General features: G+C 44.9%; 1 protein-coding gene across 1 annotated transcript in view; it reads right to left on the bottom strand.

Annotated features, from left to right (window-relative positions):
- Positions 1–1,102: 1,102 nt before the first annotated feature.
- Positions 1,103–22,535, bottom strand: part of COX10 (cytochrome c oxidase assembly factor heme A:farnesyltransferase COX10) — a 588,107-nt gene continuing 566,674 nt past the window's right edge. Inside the window, exon 7 of the mRNA XM_086930609.1 lies at positions 1,103–2,015. Within this exon, the coding sequence (XP_086786735.1) occupies positions 1,603–2,015 (413 nt within the window). The 3' untranslated portion in view covers positions 1,103–1,602. The remainder of the gene's footprint in view (positions 2,016–22,535) is intronic.

Below are 22,535 nucleotides of genomic sequence, written 5' to 3'. Positions count from 1 at the left end.
ACACCATCAAATGTTACCATTATTTACAATTAACGGCGTGATTTTCTTTCTCTTTTTCTATGTTGCTCCTAGGAAATCAATGGGAGGACATCATGACATCGAATTAAAGGTTGTCAAACTATTGTTATGCTTGAAATAAAACACACCATATGTGTTTCCATACAGACTTTAGTGAGCATATACAATACCTCTCATATTTTTGATATGGTAGTGACTGGTGGGCTTGTTTAATATACGGATTTGGTCTCACCATTCATCTTTATAACCTGTGGCAGGTACTTTGCTTCAGTGTTGCGACCCATGCGTCACAAAAGCAGCACCTCAGGTCTGTCCGAAACGATATAAGAATCACTGCTTTCATGCAAACCTAACCTGAATTCAACACCACACAACAAGGGCAGCAGGGAAGGCGACACAGGATGTTCTAGAGACATGGGTCGGATGAAGTACCGGGTTTGAGATGGTCACAGAAAGGAGACAACTACTTTATGTATGCAGACAGAGAATGAATATGTTAGCCAAGACATTACTAAACAAATCAAATTTGGATGTGCACATGACCTCCAGCCTGCAGGAGGGTCAACATCTTCATTGTTCAAAATCAATTTAGTGATCCATGGAAATTACACGGACGTCTCCAAGTGGTCGATAGTCCATGTGGAACTGGAGAGAGGAGAGAGAGTGTGTGTGTGTATATATATATATATATATATATATATATATATATATATATATATATATATATATATATATATATATTATATATCAAACAATGCAATAGATACTTACTGCTCGGTGGGGGAGGAGGGAGTCATACCCTTTATGTTTCGGTATTACAAATGGCAGAGGCCCATCCCAGCACGAGAGCGAGACAGGGCAAGAGAGATATGGAGAGGCCAAAGCGAGAGATACGAGAGCAACAGAGAGGATAGAGTGAAAGAGGAAAAAGTTGGTATGAAAAAACAGAAGGGTGAAAGGTACAAAGTGAGCGGCATAGAGAAAGGGGGAAATATAGGACAGAGTGAGCGACGGAGACCCAGCCAGCAGGACTAAACAGAGAAGAGATGGGATTGAGGTGTAGAGGAGAAAAGGGAAAAGTAATACTCACCAACGGTAACCGTTTATTGATGCCTTGCATTGGCATGTGGACATTATGGATACTAGTACAACTATATGTGTTATATAAAATGTACAAATCCGGGGAGACAGGGCATAATTTGCAAAGATAAAGTGTACCAGTGTACAAACATTCACATACGTGTGATACACGGGCACATACACACAGACTTGCCCGACAGATCTGCGCTTCATCATTAACAGTTTTGCTTAGCAATGCACATGTGCAGCAAGCCAGGGGTTTCTTCTGCTGCACATCACCCAGACCCAATGCGCAACGGGTGCAGTGGAGCAACTTATAAACAAAAAATAACTTAATCTTTATCTTAAAAAAAGACTTTTTGGTGTTATTTTAAAGGAGGCTCTAAAAAATGTACAGATGGTTCCTGTACAAGAGAACGGATGTGTTCGTCTTCGGGTAGACGGCTTGACATGAGGGGCCGCTGGTGTCACGGCGTGCTAGTAAGTCCTTCCTGTGACCACGCCTCAGCTCGCCGGCGTTGCAGCTGGTGACTCTGCCTTGCCCACCACAGACTTCTTGCACGTGAACATGAGCAGCAGGAGCATGGGCAGGTGCCAGAGGCTGCAGAAGAAGAGCTTGCGCGCGCTGGCGCGGTCCGCGTCCCGGTAGAACCGGAAGCCCAGGTAGGCGATGCAGAGGTTGACTGGCAGCGAGATGACGGGGAATGTCCACGTGGTGACGTCGAGGGCTGGCGCCAGCGTGGAGAGCCCGATGAGGGCCAGGCAGTGGCGCAGAGCCACTCGCCGGCAGAGGCCTGGGTTGGTGACCGACATCATGCAGTATCCCCCGCGGGAGTAATCCTCTCGCAGGTTCCAGCTCAAGGCGTTGAAGTGAGGGAACTGCCAGGAGTACAGGATGCCGCCGAGCAGCAAGGCGCCTAGAGAGGAGACAAAAGCACAAAAGAACCAGGTCAGGGTCTATTGGTAGGAATCGAAAAGCAAACATCGGGAAACCCCAGCACTGAGACCCACCCACACTTACCCCCACACACAGGTGCACCTCAGCCCTATTCTGTATTATATTTCAGTGCCGAGACCAAGATACATGCGTACAGTGCCAGCATTCCAGCCAGCGACCCAGTACCCAGATGTTCAAAATACTGAAAGCAATATATATTCCTGTACTCCCGATCCTCACACTGCCCTCCCATGCACCCCAGCCCTATCTTCAGCACCCATGCTGGGACCGAGGTAGTAAGTGCACCTCGCACCCGTCTTAAGTACTAGAGTTCCAGCACTGAGATCCACACAGGGCCCTCCCAGAACACCCCGGGCCTGCCCTGCATCAGCCACTAACATTCAGAATGCTGAAGCCAGTATCCCAGCCCTCGGGCGCGCTCGGACCTTCCAATGCACTCAGTCCTGTCCGGCAGCACACACTGGTATTCTAGGACTTGGACAAAAATAGACACTTGACTCTGCCAAAGCGCCTCGTTTTGCAAATCACTGCTTTTCGATTGCTAATCAAACACCGGGTTGAAAAGCTCCTTAATCCACACTCTTAGCACATTATTGCAGTCTTGATACCCACAGTCCAGAGCACAGCCGATACAACTCAACTCTTGCAGAGCAGATGTCCACTTACAGCCGGGGAATTGTAGTTTTTTGTCTGAACTGACGCCTGGACTCTGTTTTGTGACAATCAGAATCCTGCCCCATCTGGCAGGAGCCACGGGGGAAGAGCCGGCGCATCTTACACACTCGCGGCGTGGAGCCGAGGGGGTTGAGAGCAGGACGTGCCGCGTCACTGCTGCTCTCGTGAGGATTCCACTCACTCGATCTTTCTTCGAAGGCTCAATTCGGCCATTAACAGTTTATTTGTAAGCACAACAAAAGAGCTCTAACTCGAGACTGGGATGAATCAATCGGATTATTTGTACGGCATCTAATGGGGCATTTTCTAGGCGCTAATCAATTGCTCATCCACCCACCCTAGGCCGGAAATAAATGATGTATAGTCGATACCATGAAGTCTTCAAGTGGTGGGGAGAAGTGCAAACTCAGGCTACCCCCATCACTATAAACACTATCTTTAGCTGCTATAAGGTATAACAAACTTTCCTGCCTTGTAGGGGGACCTGAGGCCTTCTAGTGGTCTAGGCCTCGGTTGCGGACATGGTTCTAATCCAGGCATTCCTACATGCACACATTGTGTGATTCTGGTCCCAGTTCTTGCTCTTTCTGTTCTCTAGTTCCCTTTCCTAGCTAAATTTGGATCATTTTCAGCTGGTATTTAAGGTGATCTAAACACTTGGTATGCATACTCTATAGTTACTGTGCACGGGCCACATGTGGGGTCAGCGGTATATGCGACCCTCCTTCAAAAATAGGAAACACATGAAATTGTAGGTCCTTCCTGACACTATCCTTCTCCAGACCCACCATGGGAACGCACTGGCGGTAGGGGAGTTATGCTGAAATTCTAATGTTCCTGTTCATAGGTAGAATACGTTAGTGTTGTTTTTGGCCTAGTTATTGTACTCGAGGGTTGTCTATACTCTCCTTAGTAAGGAGCCATTGTCTCTCGAGGCCCTCAGCTTAACTTTGCCTTTCCTTCAGCGAGCAGCAGTCTCAAGCAGAAGATAAGCCATCATGGTCAGATTTGGTTGCGCTAAACTTAAATACTTATCATATCAAAGATGTAATTGGGAAACTATTGAATTAGACTATTTCCATAATATTTTATCGTAAAAAAATAAACATATTTGCTGGATACTTAGATCGCATGGGTCACGGAAGAGGTATTTACAGACGGGAAAGCGCTGATGAGATCTTGAGGTGAAGCCGATCCTTGGCATTAGTCCTATTTTAAGGTCTACCTTTAAGTGCCCCTACCTAGGGCTTATCCTGTCCTTTGAGACCACCTTCTACTTCTGAGCCATAAGAGGAAGAAACGAGTTTACAACACCAACTGAAGCTCTGAGCCCCAGCCATCTCAGATGACCTCAGAATGCTATGCTGTCTGTCGCATGCGCATGTCTGGGTCACATCAACGCCTCATATGGGGTAGTAAGTGCTATTTAAAAAAAAAAAAAATCAGTATCTTCTGATTATGCTCCAGTCAAGCTCCCTCTCCATGGACTGGTGACATTGCAAGGCTGCCATGAGATGTGGTCAGGTGATACCAGATAGATCTGCCTACCCCGGCTTCCATGCGGGTAGATGCCTGCTCTCGTCTGCATAGGGGTGCATTTCTGTTCTTGCCTGTATAGGGATGAACGCCACCAGAGAAGTGGGTCCTTTCTCTTCCCTTCAAAGCGTGAATGCTTGCAGTTTTCAGAAGCAGAGCGGAAGCTTGCACAGGCTGGCACAGTGGTGAATGGTAGCTCTGTCTTTCCAAGAGGTGGAAGTTTGCTCTGGCCTGCAGAAAGGTGGATCGATGGACGTGCCTTCTCGACTGCAAAGGGGTGGTGTATTCTCTGGTTTGCAGACCAGTGGTAGGTTTCTGTGGCTTGCAGAAGAAGGAAAATTCCTCTCACCTGCAGATGGAGGTGAGGGGGGGCATGTGCTCTGGTCGCTGACGGGGGGGGGCGATTGCTCTGGCTTGCAGAAGTGTCTAATGCACTCCTGTCTGCATAGGGTTATAAGCTTTCTCTGAAATGCAGAGGTGCATGTGGTCTGCTGAGGTGTAGAGACTTGCAGAGGGATGGAAGTTTGACCTGGCTCTTTTTCTTTCATTCCACAATCCCTCAGCACCAGGCCACTTTTGGATAAAAGATGAGCTCACTAAAACGCTTTCATATAACACAGTACATGGTTGCTTTGTAGTTTGTCGGACCATTCGCTTCCTGCTGATGCTGCTTTGTACAACTACAGACCAAATTATATTGGCATTTTCTGGCTTCCACTGCAACTCCCTGACGGATAGAGATCACCCTAGCCGTCGGCCACAAAGCAACATATTGACACAGAATATGGACTCACCTTAAAAAGAACATGACTTTGGTATGTCCTGAGCATAAAGAGGACACGAAGAGCAAGCCACAGTTAAACTAGAAGAATTTGAAGGTACATCTCATTGTTTAACTACCATGGCAGCCTTAAATAGCTGTCAAGGGGTCCCAGCAACACTCAACACTAATACAAACTCTTAAAGAACACGCTAGACAACTCCTGGTTCCCGTCTTTCTCAAAACAAGGCTCCAAACTTTCTGACTGGCTAAGCTTTGTAACACCTCAGTGATACATTTATTCAAAGCCACATTCACATAAAATGGCATCAGAGATACAGTAGGACAACAGGTACCTCAAAGCATAACAACCACTTGAGGCCAAGCAGTGACCAACTGTACGCCTCAGCAGAATTACAAAAAAAAGTACTCTCCCCTGGTGCAATCGTTGCAAATATATCCGGACCGATCCATAACGACATTGTCCAGCTACTATCTAACATTACGTTAGTCTTCACCGACACTGCCTTCTACTGTGCAAATATACAATGCACCTCAAACTATGAAACACAACAAACCAAAGCTGATCCCAACATAACATTCATTCCGGTCACCAAGAAGTCCAGCACTCAATGGAGCCTAAATATAGCTAACATAAAGCAACATATCATTTAATATATTTTTACAATACGTATAGAACATGACATGTACATCATTTAGAGCACGTAAATGCAATGTAGTTTGATCAATAAAAACCCATAAATATATGGGTCAGTGGATGTCTGACCAATGCATATTCCACCAAAATGTGGATCACACATTAATATCAAAGGCAGGCCTCGAAACACAAAGTATTATCCCAACAAAATATATTGCTCGTTCTATACATCCTAATTTTCACTCATTCCTTCCTCCTCTTTTTTTTATTGAATGCATATTGAAGTTTGTAGCCACGTCATCCTAGTGGCTGTGGTTCAAACTGTTTAAAATTGTGATTTGCTATTTCTGGACTTCCTCGATTTGTCTGTATTCTTTTGGAGCAAAGCCTTCCAAAGTAGGGCACATAACTGTGCTCCATATGGGATTTAAATAAATGGCTACAAAACGCAAAGTGTTACAAATGAACACAATGCTATAAATTAGATCTAAGGAACTGAGCACAGTTATCTAGACTACGCCTTCAGAATTGGACGCAATGCTGCAACAGGCAGGGGACAGGACCAAGACCTCATGGGGATAACCTAATACTCCTTCCTGCCACCCACCCCAATTTCAAAAGACCACAACCTCCCGGAAATCCCCAACTTAGTAGTATTTTCAGTCCTTATATAACCACAGAACAGACCATAGACTAGCACTTTCAACTTATTTGCGTTAGAGAACAAAACTGTTTCAGATCATATTTATTACATTAACACAAAATACATTCGACATCGAATTTGGAATATGACTTCATGAGGTAATACATTTACATACTGCTACACAAATGTCTTGATTGAGAAGACCATAAGCAGACCAACAGCTAATACATGTACTCTCCTATCACATTCTGCTAAGGAACCCCTGGCTGGCCACCCATCAGGCCCTTGGCACACAAAACAACTTGCAAGGCAAACTCACCTACTCCCTCAAGGTCAAGAGAGCATAGGACAGCATGTAATTTGGCCCCCAACTACCATACCAGAGTCAACTCAGAAACTGGTATTCTCCTTGCACCCAGTGAGAGCTGTGGCTGGGCCTCCAGGTGACGATAAGCAAAATCACCCTTTTTTCCATATGACCTGGCCGCCTTTGGGTTCGACCCACTGCTCCCTCCTTACAGATCGGTCTGATCTGGCCCATGTCAGTCTGCTGGGCTCCGAATTGATCTGCCATCACCCCTGATCCAGTGTGACCTCTAGAACTGGACACAATACTTATGTGGGGCTTTAGAACAGAGCTACTCTGCCTATCAGGATTGACACAATACTTCCCGTCCGGTCTAAAGAATTGGACAATATTCTTCATGAATCGTCTCCAGAGAGGACTACTTTAGATGTCAAACCCAAGCATGAACACTAAAACTACAGTTGTGAAATCCAAAACTTTTTGTTTAGCACTTGTACAGCATGTGATCCCCTAAGAGTCTCTAGGTGCTATACCGAGAGAATGGCACTTTACAGAAGTAAAAGCAAGGTCCTTAATTTCCTTAGAAAGTGAATCAGTTTCTCCATTCTTGAAAGGATGGCTGTGGACTAATCTCTGCTCAGTTGCTTTCTAGATAGATGATACACACTTTATAAACAGCCAAACATGTGTAAATCCATACAGAGAAAGACGCCCATCTGAGTTCACTGAAAGGAAGAAACATTTATCTATTTTTACATTTCGCAAACACAGTATGTGATATTTGTATAATCTTGAATTGTAGTGTGTAGGAAAGGAGGAGCAAAGCCATCGAAGACCAATGCTTAACTAGTAAGAGAATACGTGTCGGACCCAAACCTTTGCTCATAAGCCCATCTTTCTCTCTCTTCCCTCCAGTGTGTTTTTCTCTTTCTTGGTCTCGGTCAAAGTCGGCTAAGAAAAATAAGTGTCAGTCCCTAATAAATGAGTGCCAGTGGGCACAACCTGCAACCTCCGGCTCAAATTAAGCATGGTCAAAGGCCCATTTACTGTCACAGACTTGAAGTTTGTGCATTTGTTCACTGGGCTCTGAAGCACCCTCCACAGTACTTTGGTGATGTGGCCTCTTAGCACTTTCCCATGAACGGCTCTTGCAACTACTGAAATATTTAATTGGTCCGGCCTCCAACCACTGATAGATGCTATTGGCATAATCTGCTGATAGGATGTTAAACAACCTGTCAGGCTACCAGGCAATGTTCGAATCTTTTGAGGCTAAGGAACTCACATAGATGTTACAAGGCAGCCCCTCTTGTATGACTGGCATTCATGTCAGGCAGGGATTTTGAATCTATGACCATTGTCATACGTCAAGCGCTACTAAGAGCCTCAGATGAGATCCAACAAGTAGCTTTCAGTAGTCTGCGACAATGCCAGTGCTTTAAATGGGCCGGTACTGTCCGGCACGGAGTACCGGCACTTATTTATTTTAAGACGAAGAGTACCGGCACTTCTCAAGAAAAATGCTTTACTTTTAATTGGAGAGTACCGGCACTTCTCAGAAGTAAGCAGGTACTCTGGTACAGAGTACCTGCTCTATGTTTCCATTTCAAGCACTGGACAATGCTGATTCATCATATGCTGTTGTGTCTAGAACTGCATGCACATCAAGTTGAGAGCCCTGGCATGATATAAAGCTCTTCCCCCAGGATAACCAGCCATGGAATATCAGATGGGGGCTCCCCAAGAATCAGTCCGCCTCCCTAGTGCTCTAAAAACTGAGAGATCTCTGCGCTACTCTCGTGTTTAATTTTCTTCTTACACGTGAATGACTCTGCCCCAGTCCTTCCAGCATTTTGAGGGGTACCGGTCTGTGAGGAAATCCCCAGATTCTTCCACAGGCAATTCCGCATCCGACTGGCCCTCTATAAAGGTGATGAGAATAAACGGAACATTTTATCGCGCTCTAGACAAATGCCCCTGTATGCTCTGCTCAAAAGACACTGCTGCTTTGTGTCTGCCAGGCAGCTACCAGAGGACTGGGAGTGATTTACAGAAAAAAAAAAACATTCCTTCGCATCACTAAAGTAGGAAAATTATGAAAATTGGGCTTCAAGCAAAATTGGCAACCTGACGTTGCCAAGCAGTAAACACGGGTTTTGGGGGGAGCAGCGCAATGTTCAACATCTGTTTTGTCGCTAGGACTTTTAACCATGCTACGTTTATTGGATATGACCGGTTGGCTCATGCCCAAACGAGCATATGGCGAGATAAACAGTCGGCGCATCGTTCATTTTTTTTTGTTGCTTTTGTCTCAATAAACCCAAATAGTCCTTCTGCTCTGAGACTTAAGCAGGTCGATACAACAAAGACGATGTCTGTTCCTCTTGTTGCATACCAGTAGCGGTGAATTAAGGCGAACAGTACAGATGCAAAACAAAAGTGAATAAAAGATTAATTAGTCCACTTTAAAAACCAGACAAGAGATCAAATTGTGCAGAGGTACAGACGACCGGTCACCTAAGGTGAGCAACATGTTTATTAGGCTTATAATCCCCCCCCCCCAACCCCGCCCGCATCACAGTCTTTAAATTTCAACTCCTCAGACTAGAAGAGACCATGTATCCATATTTGTTTCTAGCGTGATCAATCACACACACGCATACCTCTCGTAACAGTTGGTCGGTGTTGTCCAGGGCCAGCCTCACATGCATTCGGCGCAGCTTCTATTAGTGCATAATGCCGTAACTCGAATGATTTCGTGTAGTAGCCAATGAAGGTTTTCACTTGCAGTGTTCTATGTGAGCTATGCCTGTTCCTACAACCGTATACCTCAGATTGAAGTAAAACTGGTTTGTTTGGGGATTTGTGCAGCTCCCATGTATGCATGCATTCATTCATTGATTTCCATTATCAACCCAAAAGTTGACCAGGAGAGGAGAGCTAGCACACTTCAGATGGCTTATGCACTGAAACTGCAGCGTCTTCAACATCTTTGAACATTTTAGGTGACTTTCATTGTTGCAGCGAGATGGTGGTTGTTCTTTCCAGAGGCATAACACTTGCGTTGCCCAAGAGGGACTTTTATTCAGCTACCCCCATCTTCCCCATGCCCTGTCCCGTCAACGTGGTAAGATGGAAGGTTAGCATTCAGATGAAGACTTCATGTTAAGACCCTTCAGTGTTGCAGTTTATGGCAGGCCAGTAATCAGATCAGCCACCCCTCAATGACAATGCTACAGCAGGGTAGGCAAAACGTGTTTTTTGTTGTTAGAACTGATTTATATCAGTTTGACATAACTACCTTGAGACACGAGTCACATGAATGGCAGAAGTTTTATGACTGGATCCTGGCATATAAGATATTGGTATATGGCTGCAAGTCTTACTCAGTACCCATCCACTTTTTTCGCACCAATGCGGTGGTGACTCTTTGAGCAGGCTGGCTGTTTTTCCTGCATGCTCCACCTGCATTTACTCTGTAATCCACCCTCAAACCAGCTGCAGTGGGGCTGGAATGTTGATAAAGAATATGTGGCTGACTTTCGTGTATGTTCAAATCTTACTTTATGAAAACAAATATCGTACTGCGCAATATTAAAATGTACATTTTTTACAAAGCTCTAGCATCTTGGGACAGTTTTGAAGTAATGGATATGGTCCTGTTGTGGAGGGCGTGGGAGTAATGTATCCAAGTCTGAAGTTGTAACCTGGATAGTTATATTTAGTTGGATAAATCCTATATAGAGCATTATGTTACTACGGGACATCGCACCCGGGGCATACATAGTCTACGGAAGACTAGTCTGGAGATTTGTACAGTTATTTATGTCACATCTGGAGTACAATAATATGCCCAGCTGTGGAGAACACAGCTCCAAAAGGATAAAGAAAAGTCGAAGACTTCCATAGATGAGTAATAAAAAAAAAGCAAAATATATGAACTACAAACCCAATGAAGTAAGGTATAAAACTTGAATATGAGTATTTAGGAAAAGGGGAGAGGAGTACGAATAAATATTCTAATTTAAACAGTAAACGAACAATATATTTTAGTGAATAACACTTGTTTGTGTGTTTCGAGGTCTACCCTTTAAATATTAATCTATAGTCGTTATTTTTATGGAGTCTGCATAATTAGTCATGGGCGCAGTGAAGAGTAAACAGGACTAGAGGACACAATATCATATTAGGAAATTCAGAAGCACTATAAAAGATGATGTAAACTGAATGAGTATTGCATTTGTGAAGTGATGGAGACAAATTGAACTCATTAAAAAGGTCTAGGACAGTTACACAGCAGCAATAGTTTTTAAGTAAACATGGGTAGAGTCTAGAATTTTCAGGGATTTTAAGCGAAGAATAGGCAGAAAACAGACAGTTATGACCCGCACCTCCATTTAAGCATTTTGGACGGATCTCGGTAATAAAGATTTGGGGAATATTTTGGGGGGCTTCTGCTTCACCACCCACCCTGCCCAGAAGCCGTGTGAAGGCAGGCAGTGCCTGCGACGCCATCCCGGAACCCGTTACTTCTTTTCTTTGCAGTTGCCGGCAAGAAGGCGAAAGACAAGTTAATTAGAGGAGTCATTCCTTGGGCTCCGACAAAGGGCGCAGAATGGGCCGCTGATTATGGCATTCATAGTGCGAGGGGCTGACTAACCTTGAAAAGGGGAATAATGTGTCAAGGGCCTTTCTGGGTGAAGATTCTCACATGAGGTTTTCAAGCAGAGCACAATGGGGCCTGATTGTGAATGGGAGCCATGCGGCGCCTGTTGGCCCAACGCTTCCTCAGTACCTGCCGCTGATTGTGTCGTCAAGGTTATATGGTTATGAATAACGAGGTTAGGGGTAACCATTCATCAGCAAAAGTCTCTATGGTTGTGTGTTCCGATGACTTCATCTTCAACAGAAGGTCCAGTGAAGCACAGACCCGGGGTGCAGGCACAGGTCAAAAGGTCGGGGTGGACCTCGTCTGCCAACCGCATTCCTTCTCATAATAAGGCTCTATGTGGACTCTTATGTCCAAGGTTAGTCATGAAGGACCAAGTTTGTCCTGCGGATAAGGAGTCTGCTGTTCTTTGCAGACCCCAAAATACGTGATGCAACAATAACGCTAAGGGCAAACAGAAAACCAATGTCAGAATAACCACACAAGGAAAACAACACCAAACTGTACCCTTGGAAACTCATTCCACTGGTCTAGTCAAAATGTACTCCACAACCGCTGGCCTCGCAGATGCTTAACGCAGGCCACTGATTCCCACTGAGGGCTCAAATTCTAAACTGCTCTTCCCACGGATATCAGCAGAGAAAAGAATACTTAAAATTCAGAAAAAAATTGAAAATCCAACTAGTCTACTTTGTACAACTTCGTTTCTGAAGTCAAGAAAAACCTATTGCAAATTCAGTCACTAATGCCGGCTACACATCTTGTTAATTCAAGAACTATTCTCTACATCTTCTCAAAATTGGAGGCCAGAAGGGCACGATCACGCAATGGACGTACAAGACCTGCCCAAAAGTACCACTGTCCTCAAAAAGACATTGCAGGGCTTTCACACTCACTTGGGGTTCATGCAGTGGTAAGGATGAAAGGGTGGGAAAGATTTGCCTGTATACTGAAAGGCAGTACTATCGGGACTCGTAGCGTGAAGTTCCCCATGATGCCACAGTGCGGGCTTGAGCTTATCTCTATCTCATTTACCAAACAACAACTATGCAGACCTGGTAGCTCTCCATGTGCACTCTTGAAATGACAATGAAAAAGCCAGTGTGAGAGTGCAAGGAGTGTGACATGGTTACTGAATGAATGCATACAAATTATTTGCAAAGCACATTTTACACCATTTAGCCTGTTTCTTTGAAATCTGCCAGCTATAGCACCTGATGCTCAGGGAGAGGATGTAACTTGGTACAGGTGACACAATACGGTCAAAGCCTGGAAGTCAGACAGCGTCTTAATTAAATGAATGCTACCTGCCTGCTGGGAGAGTGTAACTGCTACTCTAGGCCACCAAGCATCAGTGTTACACAACTGCAGCAAGAGAATAAATTGCAGAGCCAGGATACTCTCCCAGGTGACAGTGTCCTCTACAAATCTGCATTACTTAACATAGCTGCATGGATCACAACATTCCTGGTGCATGACACGTTGCTGAAAGTTAGACACTGATGATAGACGCTTGTACAAAAATTATAATTACCTTGCCACAACATCGCTACAAATAGTCCAATTTATACATGCCTTCACTGTCTCAGCTAGAAGAATTACATTTAAACACAAAAGCAAGAAAAACATATTTTCATAAGGTGTCTTAACTTATTGGACAAAAAATTATATTCAATATATTTTTGCCTCTTTTATCGCCTAAAGCAAGATTTTGAGGCATTCTAAATGAAACAAAAATAGCAGTATATGGTTAGGTGGGTTTAGGTGGTGCATCATCCTCGAAGGAATAGGGTCCTTTTATCATCCCATACATGCTCTGTGTTGACTTTCCTCTACATGTGTTCTACTTGGGTATTGGTTCCTCTTTATGATGCTCATACTTCAGGAGAAAGCTGGTCACTTCATCTTAGCATCACAGAGTGAAAACTGTCAAGAGTCGGTCTCGCACTGTGAGCCGTTTCCATCACTACGTATTCTCTAGCGTTTGATCTGCAATTTGGCATGAAAGCTGAATGGGCCTGCATTAAAGAAGAGGCGATACCTACCACTTACTTGAGGTCCAGGATTAAAAGACCTAGAGCTGAAAGGAAGTGAAGACCTGATGCTGATGGCACAAAATGTATTATGGTTGAATTGAAAGAGGGCTGGCACAATCCTTGAGGGCTCTTTAGGCCAAATAAAAATGCTTGTGCTGCTTCTCCCTAAAAATTCCTTGTGTGGTGAGTGGGTGACTTTTTGAGTTGGAAAAGGAGTTGGTGCATTTTTTTATTTGAGTCTTCGAGAAACCTAATTCTGGTGCTTTTCTTGGAATAATACATTGACTCTGCATCCGGAAAGTAAGAGCTAGGGACAGAGAAAAGTCTTTTTTATACATCTTTGTGACCACGGCTTCATACAGAGAACGGTTAGGCAGAACTTCTCAGACAGACACTTGACTTCTGAGAGCTTTGGGCAAATAGAAACTTTCTCAATTCCTTAGTTGTGGCGTGGCATACAATGCTGGCAGTGCTACGATCCATTTGTGACAGACCCCTGGTCTGAACATGTTTTTGCACACAGGTCTGGTAGGCAGATAGCAAGGATCACCTGCACCTTTCTGGAACACAACCAAAGGAAAAACATGCACCCAATACGCCACCTCAAATACACCGCTGAGCAACATCTGCTCGAAGGCCCGCCTACCAAGACTCACAGTGAGGAAACCCACAAATGCAGACACATCAGAAGCAATGTAATTAGGAAGTGTGCTTATGTTCATTTTGCTTGCATCAAACACTACAAAAATGAACTCGTTGCAGGTGCCCAAATCGCCAAATGTAGCACGATAGGTTGCATTTAATTGGTGCCAAACTGGTTTTGGTTGCATTAACCATGTCATACATCAGGACAGGTCGGATTGTACTTACAGAGCAGGACCTTGTCCAACTGGTGCTAGAGTTGGGAGGTCGGGGTTACAATGATTGCGTCCAGTAGGCGTTACCGAGGCTAGCGGACGCATACATAGGCAGCAGCCATGGTGGCCGTATTAACATGGCTAGAAGAGGTGTGGCCAAAGCATTATTCTGAAAGGCATCAGTTATTTAGCCTGGCTGATTTTCACGTTTGTGCTATATTAAATAAGTATAACATAGCAGCACGTAATATAACACAACATGTAACATACCACCACAACGCTCCTGGAATTGTAATGACTGGTAGAAAATAAACCCCAGCAATGCTGCCGGATTAAAAGCACCCACTGAACGCACAACGTGTCCTTAAGCTCCGGGGAGTGCTGATGAAAGCCTGACACCATGTCTGGACACATTCTGTACACCGCACAGCTTCCCTTTGTATGCCCACAACAGCATGTAGGGCCGCAATTCCAGCAGCCTTGGAGATTACGCACCACCACTGGTCTGGCCACAATATCTCTCTTTTTCCATCCCTCTTTTTGTTACCGAGACCATTCATCTGCCAAATGTCGCCCCCTGATAAGAACTGCCCCTCTCTAAGTCCTCATTTGTAAATAGATGTTGGCTGACATAATTAATGTCTGTCAGACAACAAAATTTGAATTACAAAGTAAAAGCAATTTAAAAAAAGAGACGCAGCTACATAATTACCGGCGACAGACATTCTGTAGCTCCCACGGCCTCGGGAATTATTTACATTTCTGGATCGGAATAATAGAAAATAAAGGGGGTGGGGGAGCAGCTTGGGTGTGAAGAGGTCCCTTCAGCGCACAAGGAGAGTGGGGATGCTGAGATACAGTAGACAGGTCCTTGAGATAAGCACGCATGTATGTAGGCGCTAATACCTCCACAGCCCGCGGATGTCCATTATCGCAGGGCGGGCATTTGCTGTGTCACCCCCGCCAACCGTGCAGAACAAATCCTTTTAAGTACTGAGCACGTGGATGACTGCAAATTGTGCCACCTGGCTACAGGGTGGCGGTGTTCTGCACACGTCATGCGTGCTGTCACGTGCAGACGACTGACGACTACCTCAAAGCACGAGGCAGCGCGTAAGCACCGGAAGCAGGCCTGGCGTTCTTTTTTTTTTTTTATTTCTGAAATTCTTTATTGTATATAGAAAAATATAATTTACATACATGGAAGAGGCTTATACATGAGTGGAAAGAAGAAAAGAGAGAAAAGAAGAGAGAGGGGGGGGGGGGGGGGCATTACATACTCTTGAGATCGTTCGCCAGTTCGTGGTCTCATAGTCCAAAAGTCTCATAGTCTGGTAGTCCATATTGCGCCCATTGGTATACCTTGGCGTTTGTTGTCAGGCGGCTTGCTCCCCGCGCCACCCCGGGGGACAGTAGAGAGAGGTCTAGGTTATAGGTTATAGGTTGAGTAGGAGATGTGCTCGGTGCTCTGTTGGCACTAGCCTATTTCGGCCTGTGGCCCCAGATGTTCATGGCGGCTTGTGTGATGATGACAGGTAGTGATCTAATGATCCCCACATGGTCGACTGTTTGTGCGTCTTCGGTGTGTATTTTGCTGTTATGTTGTCCGCCCCCCTCAGGAACGTGACCCAGTTGAGCCACGCCTGTGGAGACGCCTTTGATGTGTCCTTCCAGTTAGTTAGGACGACTTTGACTGCGGCTGTCAGCATGAGATCTATGAGGTCCCTGTCCTCCGTTTTTGTGATCGCCTGGGATGTAAACCCTAGTGCTAGGCCTGTGAGGTCTGTTTGTATGTCTGTGCCTGTGATCTCGTGGATAAGTGTTCTGATCTTCCCCCAGAAGTCCTTGATTTTTGGGCATTTTAGTAAAAGGTGTTCTAAGTCTCCCCTTTCTTCATCACAGTTCCAGCACGCGTCGCTGTCTCTAATGCCTACAGTGGCTAAGCGAGCTGGTGTCCAGTATGCCTTATGTATCAGCCAGAATTTTGTCTGGTTCAGCGTGGCCGTTATTTTTTTCCGACTGGTGGACCTCCATAGCTCTGCTCTGGCTTCCTCACTGAGTGCTTGACCTGCTGCCTCCCCCCAGAAGTTCATGACCTTGTCATTGAGTCTGGTGTGTTTGGGGCTTAGGATCTTGTAAAGGTGTGCTACCTGGTGTCCCAGTGTGTTCAGACTGTTAGCCAGCTGTATTATCGAGGGTGTCTGGGTGTTGAGGTTAGCCTTCCTTATTGCGACCTTTATCTTCAGGAAGTTGTATAGTTCTACGCTCTCTAGGTTGTACTCTCCTTTCAGGGTGTCAAATGTTACGTCGGCGCCCTTTTTCTTAAAGTCATTGGCTGTGGATATGCCTTGGCTGTACCAGTCATGCATGTCTAAGACCTTACCCCTGTATTTTAGGGATGGGTTGTGCCAGATTGATTCGAAAGGCCCCCTTTTGATGCTCGTATTTAGCAGTTTGTCAATCTTGAGCAGAGCTCGTTTTGTGTTCCTGAGTATCGGGTTATCTTTTATTGCCGGGTGTTTGGTGGCCGTGAGGAGGGTGATGGGTTTCATGCCGTTTAGCAACCCTTGTTCTAATGTTAGCCATGCCGGGGTGTAGTCCTGTCTTGGGTCTAGCCAGTGCAGTCCCTGTCTAGCTAGACACGCCTCGTGGAATCGCTTGAAGTTTGTTATGTTTAGCCCCCCCTGTTCTTTTGATAGTCTAAGTTTTTGCATACTTATTCTGGCCCTCTTCCCTCTCCATAGGAAATCATTCAGTATCTTGTCTATCTTTTTGTGGAAGTCCTCTGTGTTGGTGAGGGGTAGCATGGCTAGCATATAATTGAGCATTGGTGTGATCATCATTTTAATTGTCTCCACCCTCCCCCACCATGTTGTGAACTTTGGCGACCAGCCGTCTACCTTGGCCTTGATTTTCTGGAACAGGCCTGGCGTTCTAACCGTAGAAGCTACTTTGTCCCTCCCTGCGACTCGGAAGCAGTCTTATTTCTATGACTCCTCTGAAAATCGTGGACAAGGCATAGAAATACACCCAAATATCCAAAGTCAGTATCATTGACCATTCTAAATGCTGTTCCCAAATATTTCTGTAGAACGTAATTTCAGGTGCTTTGCCATACTGGCAAGTGGGAGAGTGAAGATAAAGGCATGTCTGTAGACGTGTGTGCTTCTCATATGTAGGCATAGCAGAAGCTGGAGCTGCAACAGATCCAATACTGGCTTCATAGTGCCAGAAAAAAGGATTCAGGCCTAGCATGACGCCTTTGGGCACACATACTAGAGCACAATATAGCGCTGGGATGCTCAAGGGTTACTACGCGCTCTACAAAAACCTTAATTAATTAATTAATTACACCCTTGTTAAAGATATTGTATAGCCTATGCAAGCCAGCGTCCGACAGAGTTTATTTGAAACTGCCTGCGATAACTGGAGCAGGCAAGGAGTGGATGGGGCGGGATAACAGTTACTACCACTACTCTCTTCTGAGTATTGGAGAGACCATTTCGCTTCCTCTGCTATTCTGAGACGGGGGAGAGGAGGAGAAAAGAAGGGGTTTTGTAACTTTCTTGTGGGTGCAAGAAAAAGGTGGGTCTTACTTCTAGACAGGGAAAGCTTAGCCTCCGTTATACTCCCCGGGGCATGGCACAGAAGGACAGATACTGGTACTCTTTCCAAAGTGTGTGGGGAAAAGAAGAGTAATTTCTGCTACTCTCTTCTGGTTGAAGGATTGCAGAGTTCCCGCAGAACCCCGCCCGAGTGAGATGGCTTCACTTAGGTACATGAACAGGCAGACAACGGGAACACTGCAGTGACGAGTAGGTCTTTGTGCAGCAGTCCTCATTTACAGAGAAGTCAATAAACGCATCTGAGTCCGGAAGCACTGTTTCCAGCATGAACTCATTATATAAAAGTAATTATTCACTTGTTAACTCAATACCGCTGCTGAATACCACGTGCCAAGTGCAGAGAGTAGAGGCAGAGGTAATCCTCTGCACCACCCGCATACGAATCCCTGTGTGACCATCTTCGCAACCGGACTCCTGTCTTGTTGGCCTTGGCTATCTTTGCAGTTTAGGTCTTAGTTAATATTTCAAAGCAACAAAACACAAGCTTAAACTGAACCATCTGTGCTTAGCACATTTATTAATGGATATATTTAAGTGTTTTGTATGGAGCTGTCAACTGCCTGCAACACTCTAAACAAACAAAAATACTGGAGCACAAACAAAAATACTGGAGCTGCAGAGTAAAGATGGTGCATTAAATAATGTATGCAAAGCGGAGAGGTGAGTGCACGAATCTGAGTGATAGAAAAGATAAGTGAGGCTAGGTCAGCGTTGCATGTTTTCACATCCTTGATTCTACCACATCACTTTTTGATGTATGTGCTTGGAATACTTATGCGTGAAAACAGTGATAAGGGGACATTAACACTGCCAGCGTGAAACTGGGTCGGAACAGAACACCAGAAACAAAGACTATGGGACAAAAGGCTCCAAAAACATTTCAGAATAAGAGGAGGACATCTCAGATTCCGATACAAAGAGAGAGGTAGGAAGAAGAAAACCCTCCACCAGCACAGATACAACCCATTTCAGTAACTTAAAACTCCAATAGGTACCAACGAGTCACAAGTACAGAACAACAGATTGGTACACTCACAAAGGTCATACAGAATGGCAGAAAATAAAACGCCGACCTGCTGAGGACGGGTTAAATGGATGGTCATGTGTTTCACATCCTCCAGTGGAACACCCTGCAGAGGAACCCCAGAACATAACTCAAACGCCGAAGATTCACCCACACACACAAATTAGCACCACTGCAGGAAACATCCTCAAGCTCCAAACTGCATCCTACACAAGCCTCGGGGTCAGATGAAGATCTAAAGACCTTGCTTCCTCCCATGGAGAGCCTTCACAGGGTAAATCAGCAAATTGCAGACGACAATCTGATTCGGAGGCAACGGACTTAGCTAGTCCTGCGCTGCCCAAAATAAAGCACCCAAACCCGGCATGGCGACATTTAATGCAGAGTGGCCGGCACAGTCCAAATCTTGAATATTAAGGTTCAACGGTTTGATATTTTTTGTTTTACAGATACTAGAATATGATATGGTCTTCATTATAAGAGCTGAACAGTTAAAAGTAAGGTCTTGTAGGAGCACCATATAAGTTTCCTGTTTTCTTGTTGAGGAGGCTGTCGAACATAGGATGCTATGTTCATTGCAATATTTGTGGAATGGAAGGAACTGAGGCGTATCACCACATCAGAAAACCTGCTTCACATGAACTTGGGGAATTTTTTGATGATACACAACTATAAATTTGGTCGAGTTGTAGGGTCAATGCTAATGAAGTCAAGTGATGGGAACCTCATTTATCTGCCCTTATACAGGAGGTGCAGATCACTGCTAAATGCCACCCATGCCACACTGACGATCAGTGTAAGGTGAAGCAAATCACCCACTTTTATCGCTTACAAGTACAACACATTTACATTTACATGTTGCTTTTGTGTCTGGCTAGAACCTGTGCTTTTCCTGTCTCGCAAGAACCCATATAATCTATATAAAGAGTGCTATAAGGTCATCCCAGCTATGGTGTGTTTAAGGGCCATTCACATACTGATCAGCTCACACTTATCAGCCATTCACCACTGTAATACTCAGTGCTGACGTACTAATTTTGTCTGTGCATTGATATAGAGCTAGCAGTCATAATAGTTTGCATAGGGGGTTGTGTAAGAGTGCTTACCTGATGTGCCAATTCTTCCTGCAGCCCTTATATCTACCTGCCTGCCTGCCTTCTCCCATTACCTACCCGGCCTATCATCAGCACAAGTTGCTCCATCAGGGAGCCGCACACTCCAGAGGAGAGGTGGGCCTGCTGTATTCCATTATCTGGACCTGGTGCTGAGCCCTATGCAGACCATGAGGGCTGGTGCAGCCACTAGCTGCCGGAGTTTGCTTATCGCTTTCTGCATGGCCTCATTGAAACAGCAGGCAGCAAGCTCTATGGAGGTGTGAAACATTACAAACTCAGCAAACTGACCCGCAGTGAAGCACTGAGTTTAAAGGTGGCCGGTGGCTGATGATGTCCACCCCTCCCCTGCCAGCCCATGGTAACTGTGGCTGCAGTGGACAGGGGCATATCTTAGTCTGAGATGCAGAGAAGGGTTGCAAACTATTTCCCCACTATCACTGCACTGTACTCAACAAAAAAGGATTCTGCAACAAGCAAGGACGGGTGCTCGGTGAGGGAGGAATGGGGGGATGAGGTCTGGGGAAAGTTAGGAGGACTGCCAGTGGGTGGAGGGTGCACTAGAAAGTAAGTCTTTCAATGGCCTACGGTTCCTTTTTAGTAAATCCTCTCTGTCTCAATCCGTATATGGTCGGACCGCTCCCACGTCGCCGGTCTGGTTGTGTTTTGTATGTGTGATGCATAGTCTATATCTGCAGTACTCTTTATATGGGACCATACTAGACGTCGTCTCTTATTCCTCTACTTTCTCTTTTTTCCCACTAGTCGGTTTTCTGTCCTTTCCCTCTTCCATCACTCGCCTAAGAGTATACCAGTCTACTGCAAGTGATGTATACGACTGATTGTACCATTCATAAAATTCCAATAAAAACTTTATAATAAAAAAATAATAATAACCTGTGGTTGCACAGCAATCATACATGCTAAATATGCAGGGAGAATGACCTCTGCCTCTCCAACCCCACCCCAGCTATCAGGCTGTTGAGCCATTCATCATGGCTTCCTTTAGAGACTTTTTTGACCTCTTTTGGTCGGAGGCATTAATACTTTTGGCAAAGGACTCAGCAAGTGTCATGAAGGTAATTTACTATTTGTCATCATCTCCCGTCAAGATCGTGGATACCCGAGCAGGAAGAAGCAGATCTGTAAACCGGGAGCTACAAATCACCCATGAAAATTTGCTTCTGTCGACACTTTGTTATTGTCACAGTTACTGGTCACTAATCAATATTAGTTGCAAGTATTATAAATGAGATCTTGGAAACAGGCTTCTGACGAAAGATGGTAACCCTGAAATGCTGTACCGAAGTGCAACTATTGGTAAGGGTTAAAGGTTAAGAAGCGGCACCTGGTGTCTTCAACCTCATTTCAATGCTGCTGCAGGAGAATCCGTGGCTTTGCTGATTTGAAGCTAGGATGCAGAGAGGTGGCTGAGTATTGATCAGTGTGACACCTCATTACTCTCAGAGCAGGTCATACACGAAGGGACCGTTTATGAAAAAGTGTCCAGTGATTGGGCGCTGGTGCTACATATGCTGGCCTGGCCACTCCCTAGTCTACCTGCTCCATTCTGTGTGCTCTTTATTTCTCGTCACCAGTACACGAAGGAGAAAAATGTAATGCCTGACTAGGCCACCACATACTGACTTCTTTTAGTGCCAAGCTCCAGCGTTGACCCCTATTCAATGAATTCAATGCCCTTTAAATAAATAAATACCATCTTGTGCCCTTTATTCATATTCTTATTCAGTTTAAAACCAAGGTCCTTGTTCAAGAATGTGTGTTTTGTTGCAAACAAATGGAATAATTTGTAAATCACTCCCCTCATGTTTTTTACATTCCTCCTGTACTCCTATTTGTTCCCTTGAGGTTATTTCTTAAACAACTGTGAGCCGTCGACCATTTTTGATGCACTCCAATCTGCACTTTATAGTGAAAACCATAGTGACATATCGATGTACAGCGAAACATACAAAACATTATTGGCTTCTTGTTGATTAGACCTACCTTGATGCTCAGTGTTCACCCTGACTTTCCACACGCAATCATCTGAAGGTGAACTAAGACCTATCATCACTCATGTACGCATCGGTGACTGTAGAGCATAAAACTAGCAAGAGACTAATGGAGCACCCAACAAGGGTGGGAGCTTCGAGTTACAATTCAGGATTGTTCACAATGAAGCAGGTTTTCCTGGATGGTAGAACTTATCGTCTGGAGACCTCGGAGATCCTGTGCGTCTATTAAAGCAGCATTTCTCATGTGAAGCTTTAGTAATGAGCTCCTTACCTGCCTTGGTGGGGGTATATTTTGGCAGTAGTCTTCCTAAGAGATACCAGATAAATCTGGCACCCATTCACTCATGCAGCACCTGCATACTGGGTAGCATTCTGCAGGAACACATCTTTCTATTTATCTTTTGTTACCACATCAATCAACATACCTGCAGTAGGAGCCCACAGAACCATTTACTACTGTGCCAATATTACCTGGATGATGTTGAAATGAATTCTGACAGATATCAGCAGTCAAACAAAAGAATCGGACTTCCCTAGACTTAATAATGTAAGGATGCA

This window comes from Lissotriton vulgaris, chromosome 7, assembly GCF_964263255.1.
Source record: "Lissotriton vulgaris chromosome 7, aLisVul1.2, whole genome shotgun sequence".
Lineage (NCBI taxonomy): Eukaryota > Metazoa > Chordata > Amphibia > Caudata > Salamandridae > Lissotriton > Lissotriton vulgaris.
The sequence above is the reverse complement of the archived record's forward strand: the minus strand, read 5'-3'. Positions and strand labels throughout refer to the sequence as shown.